Source organism: Chenopodium quinoa, unplaced genomic scaffold, assembly GCF_001683475.1.
Source record: "Chenopodium quinoa cultivar QQ74 unplaced genomic scaffold, ASM168347v1, whole genome shotgun sequence".
NCBI classification, from domain to species: Eukaryota; Viridiplantae; Streptophyta; class Magnoliopsida; order Caryophyllales; family Amaranthaceae; genus Chenopodium; species Chenopodium quinoa.
The window spans coordinates 2,527,642-2,549,044 of NW_018745523.1; the positions used below are offsets into that span (position 1 = coordinate 2,527,642).

The 21,403-nt window shown below is 35.1% G+C and overlaps 1 protein-coding gene across 5 annotated transcripts; it reads right to left on the reverse strand.

The window, feature by feature from the left end:
- Positions 1–345: 345 nt before the first annotated feature.
- Positions 346–15,872, reverse strand: LOC110715358 (MMS19 nucleotide excision repair protein homolog). 5 transcript variants are annotated; one of them, XM_021893921.1, is made up of 22 exons: positions 15,651–15,872; positions 15,497–15,559; positions 15,322–15,376; positions 13,867–13,964; positions 12,916–13,074; positions 12,678–12,737; positions 12,026–12,214; positions 11,734–11,781; positions 10,622–10,708; positions 9,796–10,525; positions 8,722–9,101; positions 8,275–8,348; positions 7,725–7,830; positions 6,730–7,595; positions 6,260–6,335; positions 6,042–6,153; positions 3,394–3,470; positions 2,980–3,060; positions 2,516–2,595; positions 2,368–2,420; positions 1,835–1,937; positions 346–780 (listed from the first exon to the last, which is right to left on the reverse strand). In XM_021893921.1, the coding sequence occupies exons 1-20, from the start codon at positions 15,720–15,722 to the stop codon at positions 2,405–2,407; spliced, it is 3,429 nt and encodes a 1,142-aa protein (XP_021749613.1). In that variant the 5' UTR covers positions 15,723–15,872; the 3' UTR covers positions 346–780; positions 1,835–1,937; positions 2,368–2,404. The 5 variants fall into 5 exon arrangements, with proteins under 5 accessions (XP_021749613.1, XP_021749611.1, XP_021749612.1 ...); XM_021893919.1 differs by having other exon boundaries at positions 11,734–11,787; positions 15,651–15,871; XM_021893920.1 differs by having other exon boundaries at positions 6,730–7,592; positions 11,734–11,787; positions 15,651–15,870.
- Between the last annotated feature and the right edge of the window lie 5,531 nt (positions 15,873–21,403).

Sequence of the window (21,403 nt, forward strand, 5' to 3'; positions counted from 1 at the left end):
AAGAATTACGCGATCTAATAATACCTCTCATACCGTATTAACTAATTTCTCAACTTTAAACTTTAGCTGCATTTGTTTTGCATTTTCAATTGAAACCCCTATCCCAATAACAAAATAAAAGTCCCAAGTTTGTAATGATCTCAAGTGGCTACAACATACATCCCAACTACATTCTCAGACCTGGGTGTGCGAGCATATATTCTTCAGGATGTCTTGTAATCCCAAGTGTAGATGAGGAAATCCTGTACTCCAGGGTCGAAGCATATAATTGTAATCATATTTCAAATATCTGACACACTTTTAAATTCTGAGCACCAAAAATCATATTTCAAATATTTGACACCCTTTTAAATTCTGAGTACCAAAACTCTGAAACAGAACCAGAATATGAACAAGATGGAAGATAAATTAATGTCTTAAGGTTTACACTAATGCTTTCTGCCTTTCTTCATATAGTTATACAAACACATCTTTAAAAATGTTCCCAGTTCCTCATTGCCATTACACCCAAGTGAAAAGAAGTGCAAATGGTACATACATACGGAAGAAAACTCAAACTCTAAAATTAGTCGCCACAAGAAGAATATGATGAATATTCAGGTTGATCTTGCAGCTACTAGTAACTTCACATTAATCATCAGTGCCAAAGCGTACTGGACTTGTTTCACAACATATACTGATAGGTAACAAAAAGACGATGAAACATTTACACAGTTTCAAATTTACACAACCTCGCCCATTGATCAGTTGATGTGAGTTGAGCTGATGTTTCCAGAAGACCTGCAGAGACATGTTTCAGAGGTTAATATTTCTTTTTTCATAACAAAATTGGAAAAATACAGCAATCCGAAAGCAACAAAAAAAAGCTAGCATATTCCCTCAAGTGATTAAGTATGAAAGGAAAGCAAGAGAGAACAAGGAATATGCCACAATAGACATAAAGACAAGAAAACTAGGCATTTCGAACCCATTAAGATCATTAATCATAGAGAAGAAAATTACTTCCATAAGCCTTACGCTTCATTGGGTATAATATTAGTAAAGGAAAAAGCGATAATAGGGAATAAGACATAAAGGAAGAGAAGGTAAAGGGAAAGGAAATAAATTTTACTTTCATTGTTTGGTTTAGTGGAAGTGTGAAGAGAAGAGAAAGTAATTATGATTGATGGCTTTTAATTCTCCTCTCAAATTTCTCCGATTTTGGGAAGGAAGGAAAATGAAAATTTTATCAAGGGGCTTTCCAATCACTTCACTTCCTTTCCTATCATATCATGTTTCACACCAAAGATGAGATCATGATATAAGCCATTTTGTCAACTGAAAAGTGATGTGCCCACTGAAAGTGATGAGAACAAAATACAAAACCCTTAACAAGTGGGCAAACGGGACAAGAGAGTGAAGCCCTCAACATAATTATATTAGCCCAAAAGATATACAAAGTTTCAGATACTCTGGGTCTACTTTAGTGTCTGGGCTGGAAATGGGGTTGTATAACGTACAGATTACGAAATTAGATTGATTAACTCAGCAGAAATTAACTAAGTGAAAAAACCACTAATGAATGATCATTAGCCTCAATAAATTAGTCCCCTAAACTATTTCAAAACGAAATAAATGCAACGAGGACCTTGTACATAAGCCAGCAATGTCATCATTGTTAGCTATGAGGAGCATCATAAGGGAAGAAATTTATACTTATACTGTTATACAGTTGTACCTAGCTAGTCAAGAGTCTCAAAGGCCAGCAAAAACTAGTTAGGCTGTTCCACATGCACCATACAGAAAATTAATTGTAGGAGAGAGTAATTGACAATAAAAAAGAAACCAATTATACCTATAAATTCGTTCAGCTTTTCTTGCTGGTTTCTCATCATCTCATGATACAGCCTCCACCACGATAAATCACTATCCCACTCTAGGCGGAAATAACAAAAGATCTACACAAAAAAGCATAACACATTAGTGTACAATCTGTAGATAGAACTGTGAATTCCTCTCTTGTGTCTGCACCTGAACCCAACTAGGATATCCCCCTTTCTTTCAGTCTAGGAAGCTATGCAATGTGCAATTTCTCCCCACCTTTTCCTTTCCCTTCATGTGTATACTCCATTAGCCCATAGTTGTAGCCTTTATTGAAGTTTTTACAACTCATTAATACAACTCCTCTGTCACTTTTATGCTTATAGACTGTACCTTTTATTGCTCAACATTATCCTCTAGTCCCTACTCTCCAAAAACAATTATCTCCAAACTTTGAGAATAGCCTCAGCACCACTCTATAATAATGAGGATAGCACTGCAAAAATCTAGTTCTCTCCATTAGTGATATCTATACTAAAGTTATCGTAGAAGAGTTATAAAGCTCACCGCATAACTCCTATTGGTCTTAATGACAACAAATTCTTCATGCGAATGAAGACCTATTAAACAAAAATACAATTCATTAAGTGAACAAAAAGTATTTATGAAGGATTAACTATGATGTAGATGTAAGAGCAACATAAATAATACAGACCATGCTTGCCGGCATCTGACAGCTTCTTGGCGAACACTCCTCTTTGGATCATCAAGAACCTTGGACAAAGCTCTTAGCACCTATATTATCAAATATGAAATCCAACATTAACCAATTCCATTCTTTGGCATTATATTGACTCAAAGGAAGGGTATTTCAGATAGTCTCAATTTACAACTAATTTCAATTCACCAGTCATCAGAACATTTTCTGACAGCTCAGTGATAGACAATACAGTCAGGAACTCAGGATTACACACCGAGGGCATGATGATTGTTGCTCAGGACAACCAAGCATACATTTTGTCATTTTGATACCTCCTTGTACATAATTTTTTTTATTACTTTTACCAACAATCAAGGCAAAATGAACAACCAAATTAAGGTTCTACCCAAAATAAATTTGTTTTGACCATTATAGGGAGGATGGTAAAGATGTTTTTCAGTATAGAAAGTTATATTGACCTGTAACCGCATTGGATAAATTCTTGTATGGGGCATCCCTGACACAGCAACAAGACACTGTATTGCAGTTTCTCGTACAACCTGCATAAATTCAGAAGGAACAAGTAAATTACTTCATCACAATTAAGTTGAATTACATACGTGAAAACTAGAAACATCAGCCCTTCAGAATCACAGGTCAAGCAGAGAGAAGAACAAAACAAGTTGCACTTGTATATAAATATCTGTAAATTAAGTTACTTCACCGGTACTTAATGAGTATATGAAACACTGGGAATGTAGTGTGAATTCTTAAAGTATAAAGGTACCCAGCGAGAATACCCAATTTAAAATAAAGGCATGCAGAGTTAGGTATGCCAAACAATGCAAAAATAAAAAGATGTAAAATGAAAGCTACTGAGTGACACATATTACCATCTTATGGGGATAAGAAACAAGTCCAGTCAAGCAGTTTATTATAACATGGACATTCTCCACAGCAGTGTCTTGTCCTGCAAAAGATAGAAGCATAATGCATATAATCATTTGGTATCCAGAATATAATAGTAATAATTTTCAGAAACATTTAATATTATATTGAAAATAGACTTTCAAAGAAAATATAGCAAGCTCGGAAAAATGTCTTGCAATTATTTTCTTCCAGATAAAAAAAAATGAGTGCTATCAATGAACGTACATAAAGTACTGATTTTGTATGACATGTTTATTTTCAAAAGAGGAAACTAAATCAATGTGCAACCTGAGATAATTAGTTTGGTTCAAGCATCACAAAAGCAGATTTACGCAGAAATTTGCTAACAGGTAGTGCTCTCACAGTCTCACCACTCAACTGCAAAGTGTTCTTGCATCCACAGTGATGGAGATGCTAAAGACGTCTATATATACTGAAAGTAGAATTGTCTCTTCAGGGGCCTTTTCTTACAATAATTCTTTGAAAATATGGTTTTTGTCATGATTGTGGGAGCAATCATGGTGTAACGGAAACGGAATTGATGCATTGATCGTATCTTGGTTGTCACAATACGAATTTGATTTCAAAGCCTTTTTAGGATTTTATATCAACTGTATGCTATTACAGTAGTTATAGTAGACTATTAGAGGCTTAAAGCCATTATTAGGGGAGACATGGAAAATTTTATTGCTACAACTCGGATTTGAATGCTTGATTCAAACGATATAGTGGGATTTTGGAAAAAACACCACTTACTGAAAAATAATTTCAGCACCATCAATTGAAAACTCTTTACAAAACGACCTGATTGAAATGAAGCGGTCATATATATGTATTATGCTTGGATGTGCGGGAATACTTTAAGAGATAGAATCAGTAATGGGGTTATTTGCAAGAAAGTAGGGGTGACAGGCATTGCAAACAAACTAAGGGAAAATTGTCTGCGTTGGTTTGGACATGTAAGACGGAGACCCGAGGGTGCTCTGGTACGATGAGTGGAAGAGTGGGACCATGGAGGGGTTAAACGAGGGAGAAGGATATGAAGTATATGGATTTGCATGAGGATGAGGCATTGGATCGTAAGGGATAAAGGAGGAAGATTTTTATCGATGACTACACGGAATAATCACTTTTGGTTCACGTAGCCGCATCCACTTATGGTATTAAGGCTTTGATTGATATATATGTACCATGCTTACAACTACAAGTCTTTTCAATGCTGATGAACGAGATCCTCTAGGTATTAGCTTCTCCAATTGCAAACTTCATCTGGAAGGCAAAGGTTCCTCTAAACATGATAAATCTTCAAGTGGAGAATGGGGAGGATTGATACTAAGATAGGCTCCAAGTTAAAGTGGACTATTACCCGATATCTACTGCTTTCTGAGTTAACAGTGAATCTTGTCGCCATTTGATTAATAGTGTGAAGTTGCTTTTTATCTTTAGAGGATGTTTGCATAGCAAGTCTAGGGTTGCCCTCTGAACAATAAATATTGGCTGCAGATTTTCTTTACAGGGTATGGAGATGGACAGGTAAAACAGAAAAAGTTGATGTGGCTCAAAGCTGTTACGATGATTATGTGGTGAATGATCATTTGTAGGATCAAAAATCATTTCAGCGTATGGGCTAAGGCAGCTGAGGCTATTAGGAGTTATTTGATTGTACTATTGGAGAGATTTACAGGAACTGGGTGGAAGTGTCATACTACCTCCGTTTTTTTTTTATTGACACGTATTCCTTTTTGGAAAATTTCTTTTGCCAAAATGTCATTTTTACCCTCACCCATTTCCCGAACTCATCTTCTATCTCCTCCCTCAAGCAAAGAATCTAATTTCTCACTCCTCCACTATCTTCCCCAATCCCCACCCCACCTCTATCATCAAAATTATTTCCATCACCATCACAGAAACCACCACCACGGGCACCACCACTTCTTCTCTCCCCTCTTCCTTGTAACATACCTATTTCCCAAAGAAAACACCATTAAAAGCCCCCAGAACTTCTCCTTACTTCCTGTAACTTTGCCCAACCACCACCACGACACTGCTTGCCCAACAATCACAACCTCGCCGACTCATGCTTGATACCGCCTCTCCTCTCAGACACAACCCCATTTCCCTCTCTCACTAGCCCTCTCTTTCCCCCTCACAAGATATAAATATGATATTTTCAATTAGCTATAGAAGGTGAATACTATAGAAGACGAGATGATCAAGAATGGAGGTGCAGACCGTGCAGTTGAGCAGGAGAGAGAATGATCGTGAATGGTGATGATGAGAGAGAAAGGTACTTGTAGGTGGTAACTGGTAAGGGTGGATAGGTATAAAGGTATTTTTGTCTTCAACCATTCTTTCCCACTTCTCCTTAATTAGTGTGCCAAATAGATATGTGTCAACTAATAAAAAGCGGAAGAAGTGTTTTTTGGCCATTAATGGATGAAAAGTACAAAAATAAAATAGGACAAAATAAAATAAAAATGCATAATGTGATCTTTATATAACTTTGGTCAACAATCATTCAATTATAGACTTATTAAGGCTATAAGCTGCATCTAAATTACCTACAAAGTGAAGCATGATTCAGATTTCTTTATTGAGTAGAATAACATACCAAATTTATCCATTAGAAGGCCAGAAAGAACCAGCAAGAGATTGTAGATCATATCTTTATTGAGTATGTCCTCACTAAGTACAGAGATAACATCCAAGAGTAGAGGAAGCAGCTGCAAAAAATGTCAAAAAGTAAAAATCATTTACAGCCTGAGGCAACAATTAAAAAAAAAAAAAAAAAGAAAAAAAAAATCTGCTTGTAAAATCAGTGATCAAAACCTTCTTAGTTTCTGACAAGATAGCTGCTAGAGGTGTATTAGTGATAACATGTCCAATTGCCCGGTAAAGCATAGATCTGAAATTCCAAAGAGTAGTATGGATCTTATAAGATTATAACACGAATTGTTTTACATCAAACTTGACACTAGCAAAGCATTTAAAGCATCTAGAAGTTGGCCTAGCTGCAATGACAACATCACTTATGCAAATGTTCTGCTAAGTGCTAACCTAAATTGATGGCAGACAAATCCAAATACAGATACACGATATGTTCTCAGAATCTCAGCTGTAAAATAGAATCATAAGAAACGATCCTAATGGACAAAACAGCTTGAACATGCATGAAAATAGCCCATTCGTAGAATAGATAGACAGTATAGAATCAATGGTCAGAAATTCATATTAAGAGATGAACTTCATAGTTGATGATACTGTAAGAATCATGAGTTCAAGAGCTTCATTTTGGGTACCTCACTGTATGGGAATGGGTCTTTTTTGCAGCAGACAGCAGAATTGGCATCACAGTAGAGAAAAACCGTTGCTTGTATAGAGGCCTTATAGCAGCGTGAAATGTTTTATTCAAACAATCCTCAGAATCACTCATAAGAACATGAAACGCATCTGCTGCAGACCTTGCCAACGATTGCTGCACCCCCTCTCTCTCTAACCCACCAATATTTTCAGCTAAGGCTTCTAATACACTGCTAAAAACTAAACATCTTACAAAAATCATAGTTATGTCTTTTAATTTTTCATGCCCCCTCATTAGCAGCCCTTTCCCTATCCATGCAAGACCAGAAATACAACGGGCTTGAGGCAGTATACAATCAGCTGCTAATTTTGAACGAAGCTCGTCAGAATCACACATCTCAGAGCTACTTGAAAGAAAAAGATCACTACAACTTCCTAAGCTCCTTTCTAAAATCAATGTCAGAACATCATCCAGGTTAAAGTAGCTAGAGTCCTGCATGTCTTCTTTTGTTAGAGACATTTTATTGACAATTGAACCCAATGCTTGAGCTGATGTCACATGACCATTTATGAAAGCCGTCAGCAATGACTCAATAACAGCTCTAATGTTAGTAATTTGTGTCTTAGGGCGAAGTGAAATAATTACAGATGCAAACAATGTAGTAAGCCACTCATCTCTACATGAGAAACCATCTGAATCTTCTGATATTTGCAACTCTTTAAGCTTGGAAGGCACAAAGTTGGGTGAGAAAGATAAGTGGAATGAAATCACTTTAACAGCTTTCTCGATGATTCGCCATTGATTTTCCTCTGACAACGTAGCAACAGCTAGCTTTAGTGCCACCTTTGTTGCATCAAGAAGCTGCTAAGCCATTAGAAATTTCAGTTCTCATATCATAGAGAATATAGAGTTTAGTTACAAAAAATAGCTGGAGCCTATATGCGGAGAGTTAAGACCACAATAAAAGGCTTTAAAATGAACATATTCACTTACCTTTCCTTTAACAAAAAAACCGCTTCCCATGGCTGCTTCAATTTGATCCCAAACATCAATGGCTAAGCGGAATGGAACAATTTCAGAGCCCTCACACAATTGAAACCTAAGCCCACATAGAAAATAAATAAAGTCAATAATTTCTACTTATTAGGCCATTGTCCTCACTCCTCAGTGATACAACCAGCATCAATGAGTGATAGCAAGATCATAGGTAAACAAGAATGAATGGGGATCATATAGAAGAATATATGGACTGATGGGCAACTAGATTATCTTCATTGCAGAAAAAAAAAAATAAAAAATTAACTGTGATTTGTCCCTTTGGAAGTGTTACAGTTGATCTTATCAAAATATTCAAGATTATTGCTGAACTAGTTTTAGCTAATACCCAGTTATTCAGTTACCTACCCAGTTAGTCAGTTACCATAGTGATACAAAGAACGTGAATCAAATGAGTATCCTTTATATTACTGAGAGAGTTCAAAGCTAAATAGATACAATGACCCTTTGGTGGGATGGATGGAGTATTTTTCTAGTTAGTAAATACCGTGGAAGCAAGTTCTTAGAGTAGCAATCCAAAAGCTGGACCAGTTCTGCACTCACTTTGACATCGCCATCAACCTATTAAAGAAAAAGCCAACGCAATATTACCACTTCTGTATATGCATGATAGGGGTAAAGGATATGTGCAATTGCTAGGATACACAGAAAAGATACAGATGTACTCCCTCAGTCCCAATCCCTTTGCCAAATGCTTTTTAGGTGTCCAAGTTTAGCAGCAACATGACCTCTTTAGTAACCCTTCTATCACCACAATTTTTTTCGTCAAAGTTGGGTACTACACCTACCAACTGAATTTCTCCTCTCTACTATTCACGTCCATTAAATTGGTGCCAAAAGTGTTTTTGGTAACCACAATGGAGCACAGAGAGGAAGTCCATAATATAAAGTGATGCAGTAAGTAGAACAGATAACAAAAGGTATAAAAACATACATAGACTTTAGCAAACTTGGCAGACATAGCTTCTTGCCATTCTTGAACATTTCTCAACAGAAATGTATACCCACTAGCACTAATTTTAGACAGTGCTTCTAAAAGTAGAGAATAAGGCATTGTGGAATCATCCAGCGAGATCAACACAATCATCCTCTCAACAGCAGTAGACATGAAGCTCAGCAACTTCTCAGAATAATGGAAATCATTCAGAAATGTACCAATTTCTGTTAGTGCATTTATTGATGCTTTCCATAGTGCAGTCACATCAAAATTATTAGTGACAATTGATACCAATGTAACCACAATATTCTCAAACAATGATTTTGAAACTGGAGCAGAATCTCCAGGGAATGTAGCCAGAATCTGAAGACTTTTCACTGCAATACATAATAACAAGTATAAATAAATATGGATAAGAACAAAATGTCCTCAGATTCCACATCCCTAGTCCATGCAATAATTAACTTTTAGCCTTATTACGACAAAATTTGAAACAAAAGTGCAAACAAGCTATAAGAACTCATAAAAGTTGGCACAAAACAGTTACAGATAGCGTTTTGCAAGGTTACAGCAAATATCAAGTTTTCTGCCGATAGAGAACAGGCCCTGTAAGTAGATTATCCAGAGAAAATTCAACAATGAATTTAGAATGGACATTTTATTTTATATCGTGGCAGATGAGGAATCTCTTCAGAAAAGAACATGAAAATACTGCACACAAAATTTTAAATCAGTGGAAATTAATCCAAAACTACACACAAATTATTAATCAGTAGAACTTAATCTGAAAACTTTCTTCATATTCGACTTTTGCTATAAAAAAAAATAAAAAAAAAAATCCCTTTCAAGTTCCTTTATCATAATACTCAAACCCTCCTGAAGGAAAGAAAAAGGAAATAGGATTATATGAAGAAGGGACAGATGAATGGTGTCCAGCAGGTATGGGGGGGTATAGGTATGAATATTATAAACGTAACAAACAACCACTTTTTGTTTCCACATATGAACTCTCGAAAAATTAAATAGTCATTCCATGATATTAAAGAGGCATCATGAAGCAAAAGCACTAACCTTTAATAGAAATATATGCTTCATTATAGATCTCGTTTGTACTTGGTACCAAATCAGAGACCATTGTCTTCATTAATGAACTAGAACATCCAATAAGCTTCTGGCACCATGCATCATTGACAAAATTTGAACTTGAACTGACTTGAACAGAAGCAACAGCCAACTCTCTACATGCACCAAGGATTTCGACGCAAAGATAAAGGGCACTGAAATTCAATTTCTGGTAAGGAGAATCAGAATCTATGGCTAGCACATTTTTTTTATCATTATCAGCCGGAACCCTGAGATTGTCCAGTAAACGGAGGAAGAGAGTATCAAACACCGCATTGCATGAAGATGTTGATGCTTTTGCCAAAACAGAGAAAATACGACCAACAAAACAAAGTTCCTGCTCATTCTGTGGTGGAATAGAATCGGAACTTCCAGAAGCAGTAAATGAGTTGATAAGGTTGTTTATGTCCCTATCTTTAAGAACTAAGTTCAGGAAGCCACTGTTCTGTTGTGAGGCAACCTTTTGCAGAAGATTTAGCGCTTCTTTTGTAATTTCATTCTCTTCAAAGATCATACCATTTGATAAATCTGAAGCAAAGGATGAAACATCTTCGCTTGGGCCTCTAGGCAAATTACATATTGCAGCTTTCAAAGAGTTCCATATAGCTTCAGCGTGCTTTGCTATTCTATCAGGCCCGTACTTTACAGTGCAGTCGCTTAGATACTTTAGTGAATCAATCTGTTGACATTAAATCTAGCTCAGGAAAAGCAATAAAGTATCAAATTCTTAAAGTAGCTGCACCGAGGCACATATGGAACTGTATTCATTACCAACCTTTGCGAGAGGCAGATTAGAAGAAAGTTTCTCCAGAAGCAAGGGAATGGCAAATGGCTCGAAAAAGGGTGAAGCAGAAAATGCCATCTGTATATTTAAATAATTATTAGGATGAAAATTTGAAATTGAAATTCAAAGATAACAAAAGATTCAAAAGCACACAATAATATTATAGTCAAAACCCTTAAGTACCAAACCCCTTGCAACCAGTCAGACGGACCAGTGGACCCTCATATAATTAGGTTGGCCAAAATGGCAAACCCTTGGCACCAACATTCCAAGCACCAATTGCATCCTTACAGAACACCACACCTGATTCTTTGAGAATTGAGAATAGTTATAGAACAGACTGTATAGCATTATAGTTAAGAGTAAAACTTTATACACAACTCTCCTGCTGTTCACTCCCTTTAATTGTGGATCCAACTAGACTTTACAGCTAATATATTTATATAAAAACACATAATCAGGTTGCACCAGAGATCAGACCAAGCAAAACTGGAAAATAAGGCCTTTCTGGAACCTCAGGTGGGCCCCATTAGCAATACGAACATACAGAACAAAGAAGGCATGCTAACAAGACCAACTCCCTTCCTACGTTAGGGAAGACATCCAGGTTCAACTGGTAACTAAAGACACTATCGTGTTGGAGGTAGAAACCTCTTTGTAACTTAGATTTGCTCTGGTAAAAACTTTCACATCTGGATGTTTGTTCAGGGAACTGGATAGACAAGGATTTTTGAAAAGTAGACTCGGTGAAACAGGGGCCTAAAACATAATTTTGAATCATTAGTGAACAGATATATCTTAGTTTATAAAGATGTACTAACAATTTATAACACAAGACATTCTTTTAATCTTTTTTACACATTGTTGTAAAAGTTAAATCTCCATTATTTTTAAGGAAACAACCCAACCTCTCCACAATGCAAACTCAGAATACTTCAGACAACAATTAGTTAGAATTACGAGGCTCTCAAATTAATAAAGTCCAGTTCATTGACTCCAAGCATTCATAAAACTATAGTCGCAACCAGAAAAGAATGCGCTTGATACAGAAATACTGCTCATTAACATATTCAATTGAACAAAGCACACAAGAAATTGCATACCATCAAAGCCCTTGAAAGGTCCTCTCTGCTGATATCAACATCTTCACTCTTTGGCTGGATGAGAATGAACCCAAAACAATATAAAGTAGGAAAATTAATATGAGAACATCAAACCATAGAGAAGATGTAAAAGCTCTGTCTCAGACAAAAAGATAAACAAGTGTATTGGCCTCACAGCAGCAAAGGAAACAGATCGCTAAGTTAAGAAAGTAGGCCCATCTAGAGGGAGCAATAATTAGATAGATGAAATATTTAAGAACAGTGAAAAGATTTATCAAGTTATCAAACTTACATGTGTGTAGTGGATAGGAAAATAACGGCCAATAATATCAAAGAAGTCCTCAGCAAAATTAGCTACAGGTCCAGAAGGATCAGGAAAAACTCGTGCCAGACCCTCCACGATATGGAAAACATGCATCAAGCACTGAGGATCTTTTTCTCCTTCGATGGCTTCACAGACACCATAAACAACGTGGTCACCCTAAAGTATGAGTGAAGCTCATTAAGGATGGTATTTAAGCTCTAAAAGTTGAGAAACATTGCAGATGAAATCAGCATGCATATTCAAAACCTTATATATGCAAATCAATGAGAGCCAAAAGTATAAATTCAGAGATACTTGTGAAAACTATATAACATAAGTGCGTAATATCAAAACCACGACAGTGAGGTGGACAGTAGGTATTATAACAGCATGAAATATAGAGATAACAATGATAGTACTATAGTAGATTGGAGGATTCCATCAACACAAAGTGCAAATAAGTGACATAAGTACATAACAATCACAATGCCACATAAATATTTTTTCCAAAAAGCAACTAACAAGATTTCAGAGCAAAGCATTAGTAATAGTAGATGATGCTAGCTAATCAATTATTACTGATAGAACTTATTTGAGAAAGACCTAAAATGGGATTTGTACAATGGATTAAACAACATACCAGTGCGGAAATCGATCCTGGGTAACGATTAAGAAGGTCTTCTAGAAGTTCAAAGCACAGCTGCAGCAATAACATCAAAGATAAGCCAGAGCTATGTGTCCAATGCTTCGACAAGAACAAACAAAATGAACATGAATCACTGCAGCAAGGCACAAACAAGAAAAATATTTTCCAACATTGTTACTACTTAGTACTTACTAATAACATTATTCACATAAGGTATCTTGTCACATCATACCTTCCTGTCATGCTGTCCCAAAGATTGCACCTGTACGTTTTCCAAAAAGGACTGGGTCAAAATCTTAGCATCAGTTCCAGTGACCACACCTGCATTAATTTTTCTTCTCACAAGGGCCAGACAACCAACAAGTGCTCCACGTAATGCTCTCCAATCTGCCTAATGAAAATTAGTATCATACATCACATTACAAAAACAGAATCGATATTTTACTAACTTCATCCCAATATTATAGAACAATTTTATTTGATGGTCAAAATTCATTAACCTAGACCATAGATTTTCGTAAAAATAAAATGTCAAGTAATGATAGAAAAAATGTATTATAGATTTTTTTTTTTTTAAAAAAAATTAAAAAAAAAAACATATTATACATACATACATACATACATACATACATACATACATACATACATACATACATACATGCATATATGTATATATATATATGTGTGTGTGTGTGTGTGTGTGTGTGTGTGTGTGTGTGTGTGTGTGTGTGTGTATATATATATATATACATACATACAAGGTTTGACCACAAATTTCAGATGTCTCTATTCAATTAGGATTAGAGGGAGTATTCTCTTTTACAAGAGCCCACAAGTCAAAACCATTGTTTATCATTTACCTCCCAATAGACTATGTATTAAAAGAAGCAAAGATCATTGTTGATTTGAGAGATGATAATGTCAAAATAAATTGATGTATGAAAGTTAACATGCCAAGCTTTGATCTAAAGCATTTATAAGAAAAATATTAGCAAAAAAGTAAAAACAAAAAAAGAGGAAGCCAGGTTTTAGATTACAACTAATAGAAAACTTACTTTGCTCTCAAAATATACTCAAAAAATAAAAGGGAATGCATAAGAAACTTCATCAGTAGATGACAACAGCAACCAGACAAAATTATCTCCCCCAACTAAATAAAATTCATAAGGAGTTGCAGCCTCACCAGTCTCTCACTGAAGAATCCTACTAAGGTGTGTATAGTAGTTCTATCTAGCGGCTTTGTTTGAAGATGCCCAAGCACTTCTGCAAGGAGAAGTATACCTAAGAAGAAACAAGAATTATCACACATAAATCAAACAGTTCGATGAGAGCAGCAGAAACAAAACATATAGTAGTACTACAGAATCATTGATTTTGCAAAACCGTCTGCTATTCAGGTGATAATTTACCATGACATAAACCTATTATACCCCCACCGTAGGAAAAAAAATAATAAATAAGGCCTTCTTCGGTTCATGTCATCACCTGTCAAAGAACTATGTACAGCTCTTATAATTGGTAGCTCAGCTAAAAAAGCATGCAATAGAAAATGTAGTTGAGAATGTCCAATGCTGCCCGTTCAACTTCACCACAATGGATGTTTGTTTCTTTGGTATGTTATTTGGGTTAAATACAAGTAAATACACTTGTCACAGTTGCATGAAAGCATTGTGTTCAAGAAAAACGTAGTAGGAAACTAGGAATTATGCCATCTAGTTCTCCTATTAATTAGTGAACAGTAGAATAGTTCAAGAATCAACTCAAAATTGGCTTTCTCGACGCTCATTTAAATTCAACATGACATCACAATGGGCAAATAGGATAATGTTAAATCAATTATACATGAGAATATGAGATCATCTTATTGAATTTGGATAATCAGCTTGTTATGCTTGTGATTGATTGTCAAATACAAGCAAAATCAAGCTGATCTTCATGCAGAGCTAATTTCTTCTTTTTTATAAACGACTATCTAGCATAACTTTCACAGTTTCTCATCTATGTTGTATCTTCAGCCCCTTGACAACTTCTACCAATTTTGTCAGAAACATGATTCAGTGCATCGATGCATTATAGTTATGCATTATATTGGGCATCAATAACACAAGGTACAGAGGTATCCCTTAATAGCTCGAACGTGCCAATTCCTTTGCCTAACCAAACATGATTGCCAATTGCTGAACAAAATTACAAAAGCATAACCCCCTAAACTACAAAAAATACCCTCAACTAATAAAACCTTCGCTGGTATCCTCGCCTTGCAACTACCAATGTGCCGCTCCACCCCACAATAACACCCACCAACAACACATTTACACTACTATCATCTAATAGCACCTATACAACTACCTCATTCACATGGTTTTCCTAGACATTTATGCTACCAAGAATCTCAATCGTGCACAAAAAAAAATCTAGAGGGAGTACAAAACATCTACTCAAGTTCCCCTTATCATCAATAACCTAGTTAAAATGCTCTAATGCCATTAAGCTAGAAAATTTAACACCAATATTCCTTATTCACCAATTAGTAAAAGACAAACATCAGCAACAAATAAACAAAAGGGAATAACTAATTTTATTATAAATGGATGTAATACATTTTATTAAAATCAAAGTTTAAGAACAAAAATAGTACCTCTTGCACGAAGAATATGGTCAGTAGTGGTCAAGTACAGCTCCATTTCCTTAACCTAATGTCACCCAAATTAGAAATACTGAGAATGCAATGAATTTAATACAAAACCCGGAAATTTGTTAAAAGTTAACGAAGAAAAATGATGTAATTACAAATTTTTAAAAAAAAAAATTACCAAAAACTCCATTGTAATTGAGTCATTCTTCAACAGAGAAGCAATTGATTTAACACATGCAATCTGCAAAGAAAGTTGTAAAATTGGGAAATTGAAGTACAAATTTTGATTAAATAAAAATGAAATAATAAAGCTAAAATCGAAAGAATTGGACCTGTTGAGCAGGAGTGGCTGAAGAATCAACAAAGGATTCGATTTGTTTTATCAATGATGTATGTGGCTCCATAGATTTTTTTGGGAATTATACAGAGAAGGGAAAAGAGTGATACTTGTAATTAATAAGTGAATGAAGGAGAAGATTTGAGACTGAAATGAAATTGAGAAGAATCAGTTTCGATTTTCTGGGTTTAAGGGTTTAACGGGTTACAGTATTATTATATGAAGCCTCCGTTCTCAAGAGCAACCCCAATAGTTGCTTTTAGGACTAGCTTGCAATTTTAATAATTTTCAAGCTAATAGCCAAGCCATTGGAAAGTAGTTTAATAATTAGCTTGGCCAAGCTAATGCCAAGCAAATTAGGTTAGCTAAGAGCAACTACAATGGTTGGCTAATTCATATAATAGCTTGTTGTGCCACATCATCTTTTTAAGCTACAACAATTCTAGCTATGTGTTGCTCCAATGGTTAAGCTAGTTAGAGCAACTACAATGGTTGGCTAATTCATATAATAGATTGTTGTGCCACATCATCTTTTTAAGGTACAACAATTCTAGCTATTTGTTGCTCCAATGGTTAAGCTAGTTATAATTTAATTTATTTTTAAATTTAAAATATTTTTTATCTAATAAATTTTTACCAAGCTAATTAGCTCTACAAAGCTATTTTGCTTGCCAAAGCTAATCAACAAGATGTGTAACAATGGTATAGCTATTGGTTTATAAGTTTTAATATTTACAAGCTAGTCCCTTTTTTCAACGATTGGAGTTGCTCTTATAATGTAATTTATTTTTAAATTTAAAATATTTTTTATCTAATAAATATTTACCAAGCTAATTAGCTCTACAAAGTTAATTTGCTTGCCAAAGCTAATCAGCAAGATGTGCAACAATGGTCTAGCTATTGGTTTATAAGTTTTAATATTTACAAGCTAGTCCCTTTTTTCAACCATTGGAGTTGCTCTAAGCTAATTAGCTTAGAAATTAATTGTCTCTAATAAAAGACTAATTATTTAAAAAATAAAGCTGAAAAATCTAAATGCTAATTAGCTTAACTATTGTGGCATAAATTAATTAGAAGGAAGAATAACTTTGCAATCCTAGGTGGCATGGCAAGCTAATTTGGCAATTAGCTTGCCGTTGGAGTTGCTCTTAGAGCTGCTCTGCTCTGTTCTGCTCTGCTCTAATTAAATATAATACTAATAATAATAAAAAAAAAAAAAAAATTTGCTCTGCTCGGCTCTACTTGCTGAAATCTGCTCTGCTCTGTCTAGAAGCTCAGAAGAACAGGGCCAAAGTACTTTGTAGTTCACTAGTTTGTATGAGTAGTTAATACGGAGTAGCAAGACAAGAAAGTACGGAGTACTCAACTTTTTACTCTACGAAAGTATTGATTGATTGACGTTGTTCACCTCATCATATTTTTATTGAACTGAAATTAATTTTACTGAAATGAAATTATTTTTGCTAAACTGAATTTAATTTATTTTTACTTATTCTCTATTATATATTTCGTCTTTAAATTTACTGATTTTAACAGAATTGAAATTACTTTTACTAAGCAGAACTTATGTTAACTTAACTGAAATTATTTTTACTGAACTAAAATTATATTTATTGAATTAAAATTATTTTTACTAAATATTATTTTTTTCGTTAAGATGAAGTGAACAAGACCTTAAAGGTGTTAAAATCACACCCACATGACCCGATCCAAAAACGACTCAAAAATATTCGATTCAAATTTTGACTCACGTGAACACAATAATTTAGCATGATTTAACTTTAAAATTGATCCGATCCGACCTCACCCAATCCAAATACCTGAATGGCTGAATGGACACCTCTACATAGTCCGTTTGGCGAGGGGTCCTACATGCCTTGTTAGGTAAAGTGTTTTTAGCTTATTAAGTCTTATTAGAGGTTTAATCATTTTTTAAAGCTAATTTGGATGTTTGGTGAAAAACTTTATTGAAATAGTTGTTTTGGGCTCAAAAGCTCTTTTAAAATAGTTCATTACATAAGAGCTTTATTGAAATTAGCACGTTCAACGATTAACTTTTTAGCTAAATAAAATAATTAATAATTAACAGGTATTACACTTTTACGTATATAATCAACTATTTACAACCAACTAATCTAATAAGCTAGTTAAATCGGTTAATACAAATAGTTATATCTATATTAGCTACAAGCTAACTACCAAACGGGGCGAATAATTTAGAGATTTTGTCCATAAATTAGAGATATTACAAAATCCTAGACTTGCGTTTGAAGGCTGAATAAATACAAAATGTTCCAAGATAAAGTTGTTGCTCCTTAACTTAGACTACTAGTAGCAGGTATTAGATCCAACATGGCTTGCCTAGCTTAATTACCTCCACTACATCTGCTTCCTTAACTTAGTTGACTGCCTCCTGGAGCCCTCACATAGCTTTGCATTTGCTATCCTCCTTAACAAGTACTTTTAATGCAAATAGTACTTTTCCAAATCATCGGGTATGGTTACTTGAGTTTAAGAATGAGGGAGCCCTAGTTGATCTATTAGATTAACTAATTTTGTCAATCTATGCTTAGTTATAATTAGTCATGCTTAGTCTTCAAAATAGATATTAATATTCCATTGAAACTTCAAGCTTCCTTCCACTGACACCTCCCACTTCCTTCCACTGACACCAACCACTTCCACCATGCCGACACCATCTGCATCACCACCTCCTTCCACCGACACCATCTGCGTCGTCTCCTCCTTTCACCAAAACCATCATTTTCTATCGACGACATTACGGCAGCTTCGCCCTCAAATTTAACAAAATCCGTTAAAAAGGTGATATTAAGGGCATGGTTAACCCTAAATGAAAGGGGTGCAATGCTATCCTCCTCCATTAATGCTATCCTTGGAGCTTCAATTTCTGTCGGAAAATTTCAAAAATAACCATGCTTTAATAAAATAGAATATAATTAAAAAAAAAAAAGGAAAAATTGAGTTTATAATAATTCCAACTTTGGGTGATTTACTATGAAAAATCCCAATTATGCATTATCCCTCAAAAATCCTAACTTTGATACCCATTTTCTTTTAAAGATTCCAACAGGTCACCAAACCTGTTACTTCAAGTTACAATCCACGTGTCAACACGAGATTGGTAAAAAATAATTCAAAAAAAAATAAAAAAAATTAATTAAAAAAATAAAAAAAAATTAAAACAGCAGCCCCTTCCGATCCCCATCCCGGAAAACACCCTACCCGCACCCCACCACCAGCGGATTATCGCCCCTACCCCTGATAACCCCTTCCCGTCGCCGGAATCCGACGACAAACCCTCCCCCACCCTCGAAACCCACCCCTTTCCCTCCCCCACCCTCTTGAAACCCTCCCACTATAAACCGAAAAACACACCTCCCCTAATCCCCACCTTCGAAAAACGCCCCCTTCCCCTTCCCCCATCGTGGGTCGATTTCAGGGATAAGGGAAGGGAGGGGGGCAATCTCGAGGCTGGGGGTTTTGGGAGGGGGTTTTCCGGTTTAGGGTCAGAGGGTTACGCGAGGGTGGGGGGAGGGAAAGGGTGGGTTTCGAGGGTGGGGGAGGGTTTTTTGCCGGATTCTAGCGACGGGGAGGGGTTATCGGGGGTGGGGGAGGGTGGGCGTCGTTTTCAAGAGGCGGGGAGAGGTTTTCAGGGATGGGGGCGATTTCCCGGCGGTGTGGGGTGGGGGTGAGATGTTTTCCGGGATGGGGGTGGGGGGCTGGGTTGTTTTTTTTTTTAATTTTTTTTTTATTTTTGAATAAATCATATTTTTTAAAAAAACAATTAATTTTATTTTTTGGACCACTAAAATTATGACAAGTGGCAATTTAATTTTAGAAAAAATGAGTTAACCTTCTCTTCAAGTAACCGGTCATCTGGGATCTTTAAAAGATGGGTATCAAAGTTGAGATTTCTTAGGGATAACGCATAGTTGGGATTTTTCATAGTAAACCGCCCAAAGTTGGAATTTATAAACTCAATTTTTCCTTAAAAAAAAGGATGTAGTACCGTGCTCACTACCAATGCCTTCTTGCTAGTGGTTGCCGACAACAGAGGTGTCATAGTGGTGGTATTGTGGTCGTTGTCTTAGGGCATGAGGCTTGGTGTTTATGGTGGTAAGTTTGCCGTTCAATTGGAAAATGGCAATGGTGATTTGTCAATGTTGCCTAATCATGTTCATGCTCTTACAAAATTGTCCTATACTAAATGAAGGAAAAACCTAAAATGCCCTTATGATTGACAATTTTGTTGATCTAGTAGATCAACTTGCATTGTATTTCCTCTTTAAGAATTACTCATTTACTCCTACTCCATAATATTTTTTTACCGAGAATTAAAATTTGTGAAATTACTCATTACGACAGAATCTTGATCTCTAAAATGACTTAACAATGAGCAAAAAAAAAAAAAAAAAAAAAAAATCGATAATGGAGCAATAATATAGCTTGTATAGTACTCCGTATAAACTTAGACCTTGTTCTTTTGAGTTGTACTTCTCTGCTCTATTGTGCTTAATATATTAATGATTATTAATTATTAAATAATTAATTTTTAGAAATTAGTAATTAATCTATTAACTATTACTAAAACAGAAATTTGCTGACAACATACACCCCTTCTCTATCCTAAGTGTTGCTTCCACGTTAAAAAATTTCTCGCCATTTTGTTGTATGATATCATCAATTTTTTTTAATTTTTCCAAAAAAAAAAACTACAAGCATTGTATTAGATAATAATGCATACTAAGATTATTAGTTGCTGGCCTATAAATACGAAACTATCATAATACGGAAACTACCGGTGATGAAAAGTGATTGAATTTTGGCCACAATGCCAAAGTGAATTATAAGTGTAAATAAAAAAAGCACTAATTATGATGTCATCAAATTGTGATGATATGTGTAAATAAAAAAAAACAATTGTATCCAAAGTGATTGACATTTTGTTTTAATATATACTAGATTATCCCCGTGTGATGCACGGTAATAACAATAGATTTGATTGCAATATCATTGGATTAAGTATGGACCAAAATGAACGATTTTAAATACATATTTATAGATTTTCGTATAAAAAAAATACATATTTAAAGATCATAGTATACAAAAATCATAAGCTTATACACAAAATAACAAAAATTATTGTGAAGTATCAAATCCAATCCAAAATAGTGCCACTTTAAATTGTGAGACTATCTATGTAAAATTGTAATCCTTCATTGGAGACTCCTTAGAAGCTTAAATGTGATGCAAACTTCAATCCTCCAGAATTTTAAGATTTTATACACAACCGACAACTAATGCAACATACAAATCCTTTATAAAAAAAATTTGGAATAAACAAATTCCAATTTGAGGAACCAAACCCAACCATCAATTATTCCGAAAAAAATTACTTATCTTCGTTACAAAGTAAATCATCATATCAAATGTTAATCGTATTAAAATATTTCGTATTCCCCACTACTAAAATTCGGTTAAATTGCGGCCGTTTTTCTACGACCGTCTGAAAAACGGTCGCAAAATATGAAATTTGCGACAGTTTTTTGTGCGGTCGCAATATTACGACTACTTTGACAACGGTCGCAAATTTGCGACTGTTTTGCGACTGTTTTTAGCCTTTTAGACGGTCGCTAGGATGTTTGAACAATTAAAAATAATTCCAAATTAAATTAAATCGTTTGCGACCGTCAAAGACGGTCGTTAAATGTCATAATCTGCGATCGT

Excerpts from the sequence above, each read along its gene's own strand:
- LOC110715358 (XM_021893919.1), bottom strand. The coding sequence starts at position 15,722 with ATGGAGCCACATACATCATTGATAAAACAAATCGAATCCTTTGTTGAT. Across the intron at positions 13,965-15,321 it reads CCATATTCTTCGTGCAAGAG|GTATACTTCTCCTTGCAGAA; the intron begins GTACTATTTTTG and ends GTTTCTTCTTAG. Across the intron at positions 9,102-9,795 it reads AGCATATATTTCTATTAAAG|TGAAAAGTCTTCAGATTCTG; the intron begins GTTAGTGCTTTT and ends TATGTATTGCAG.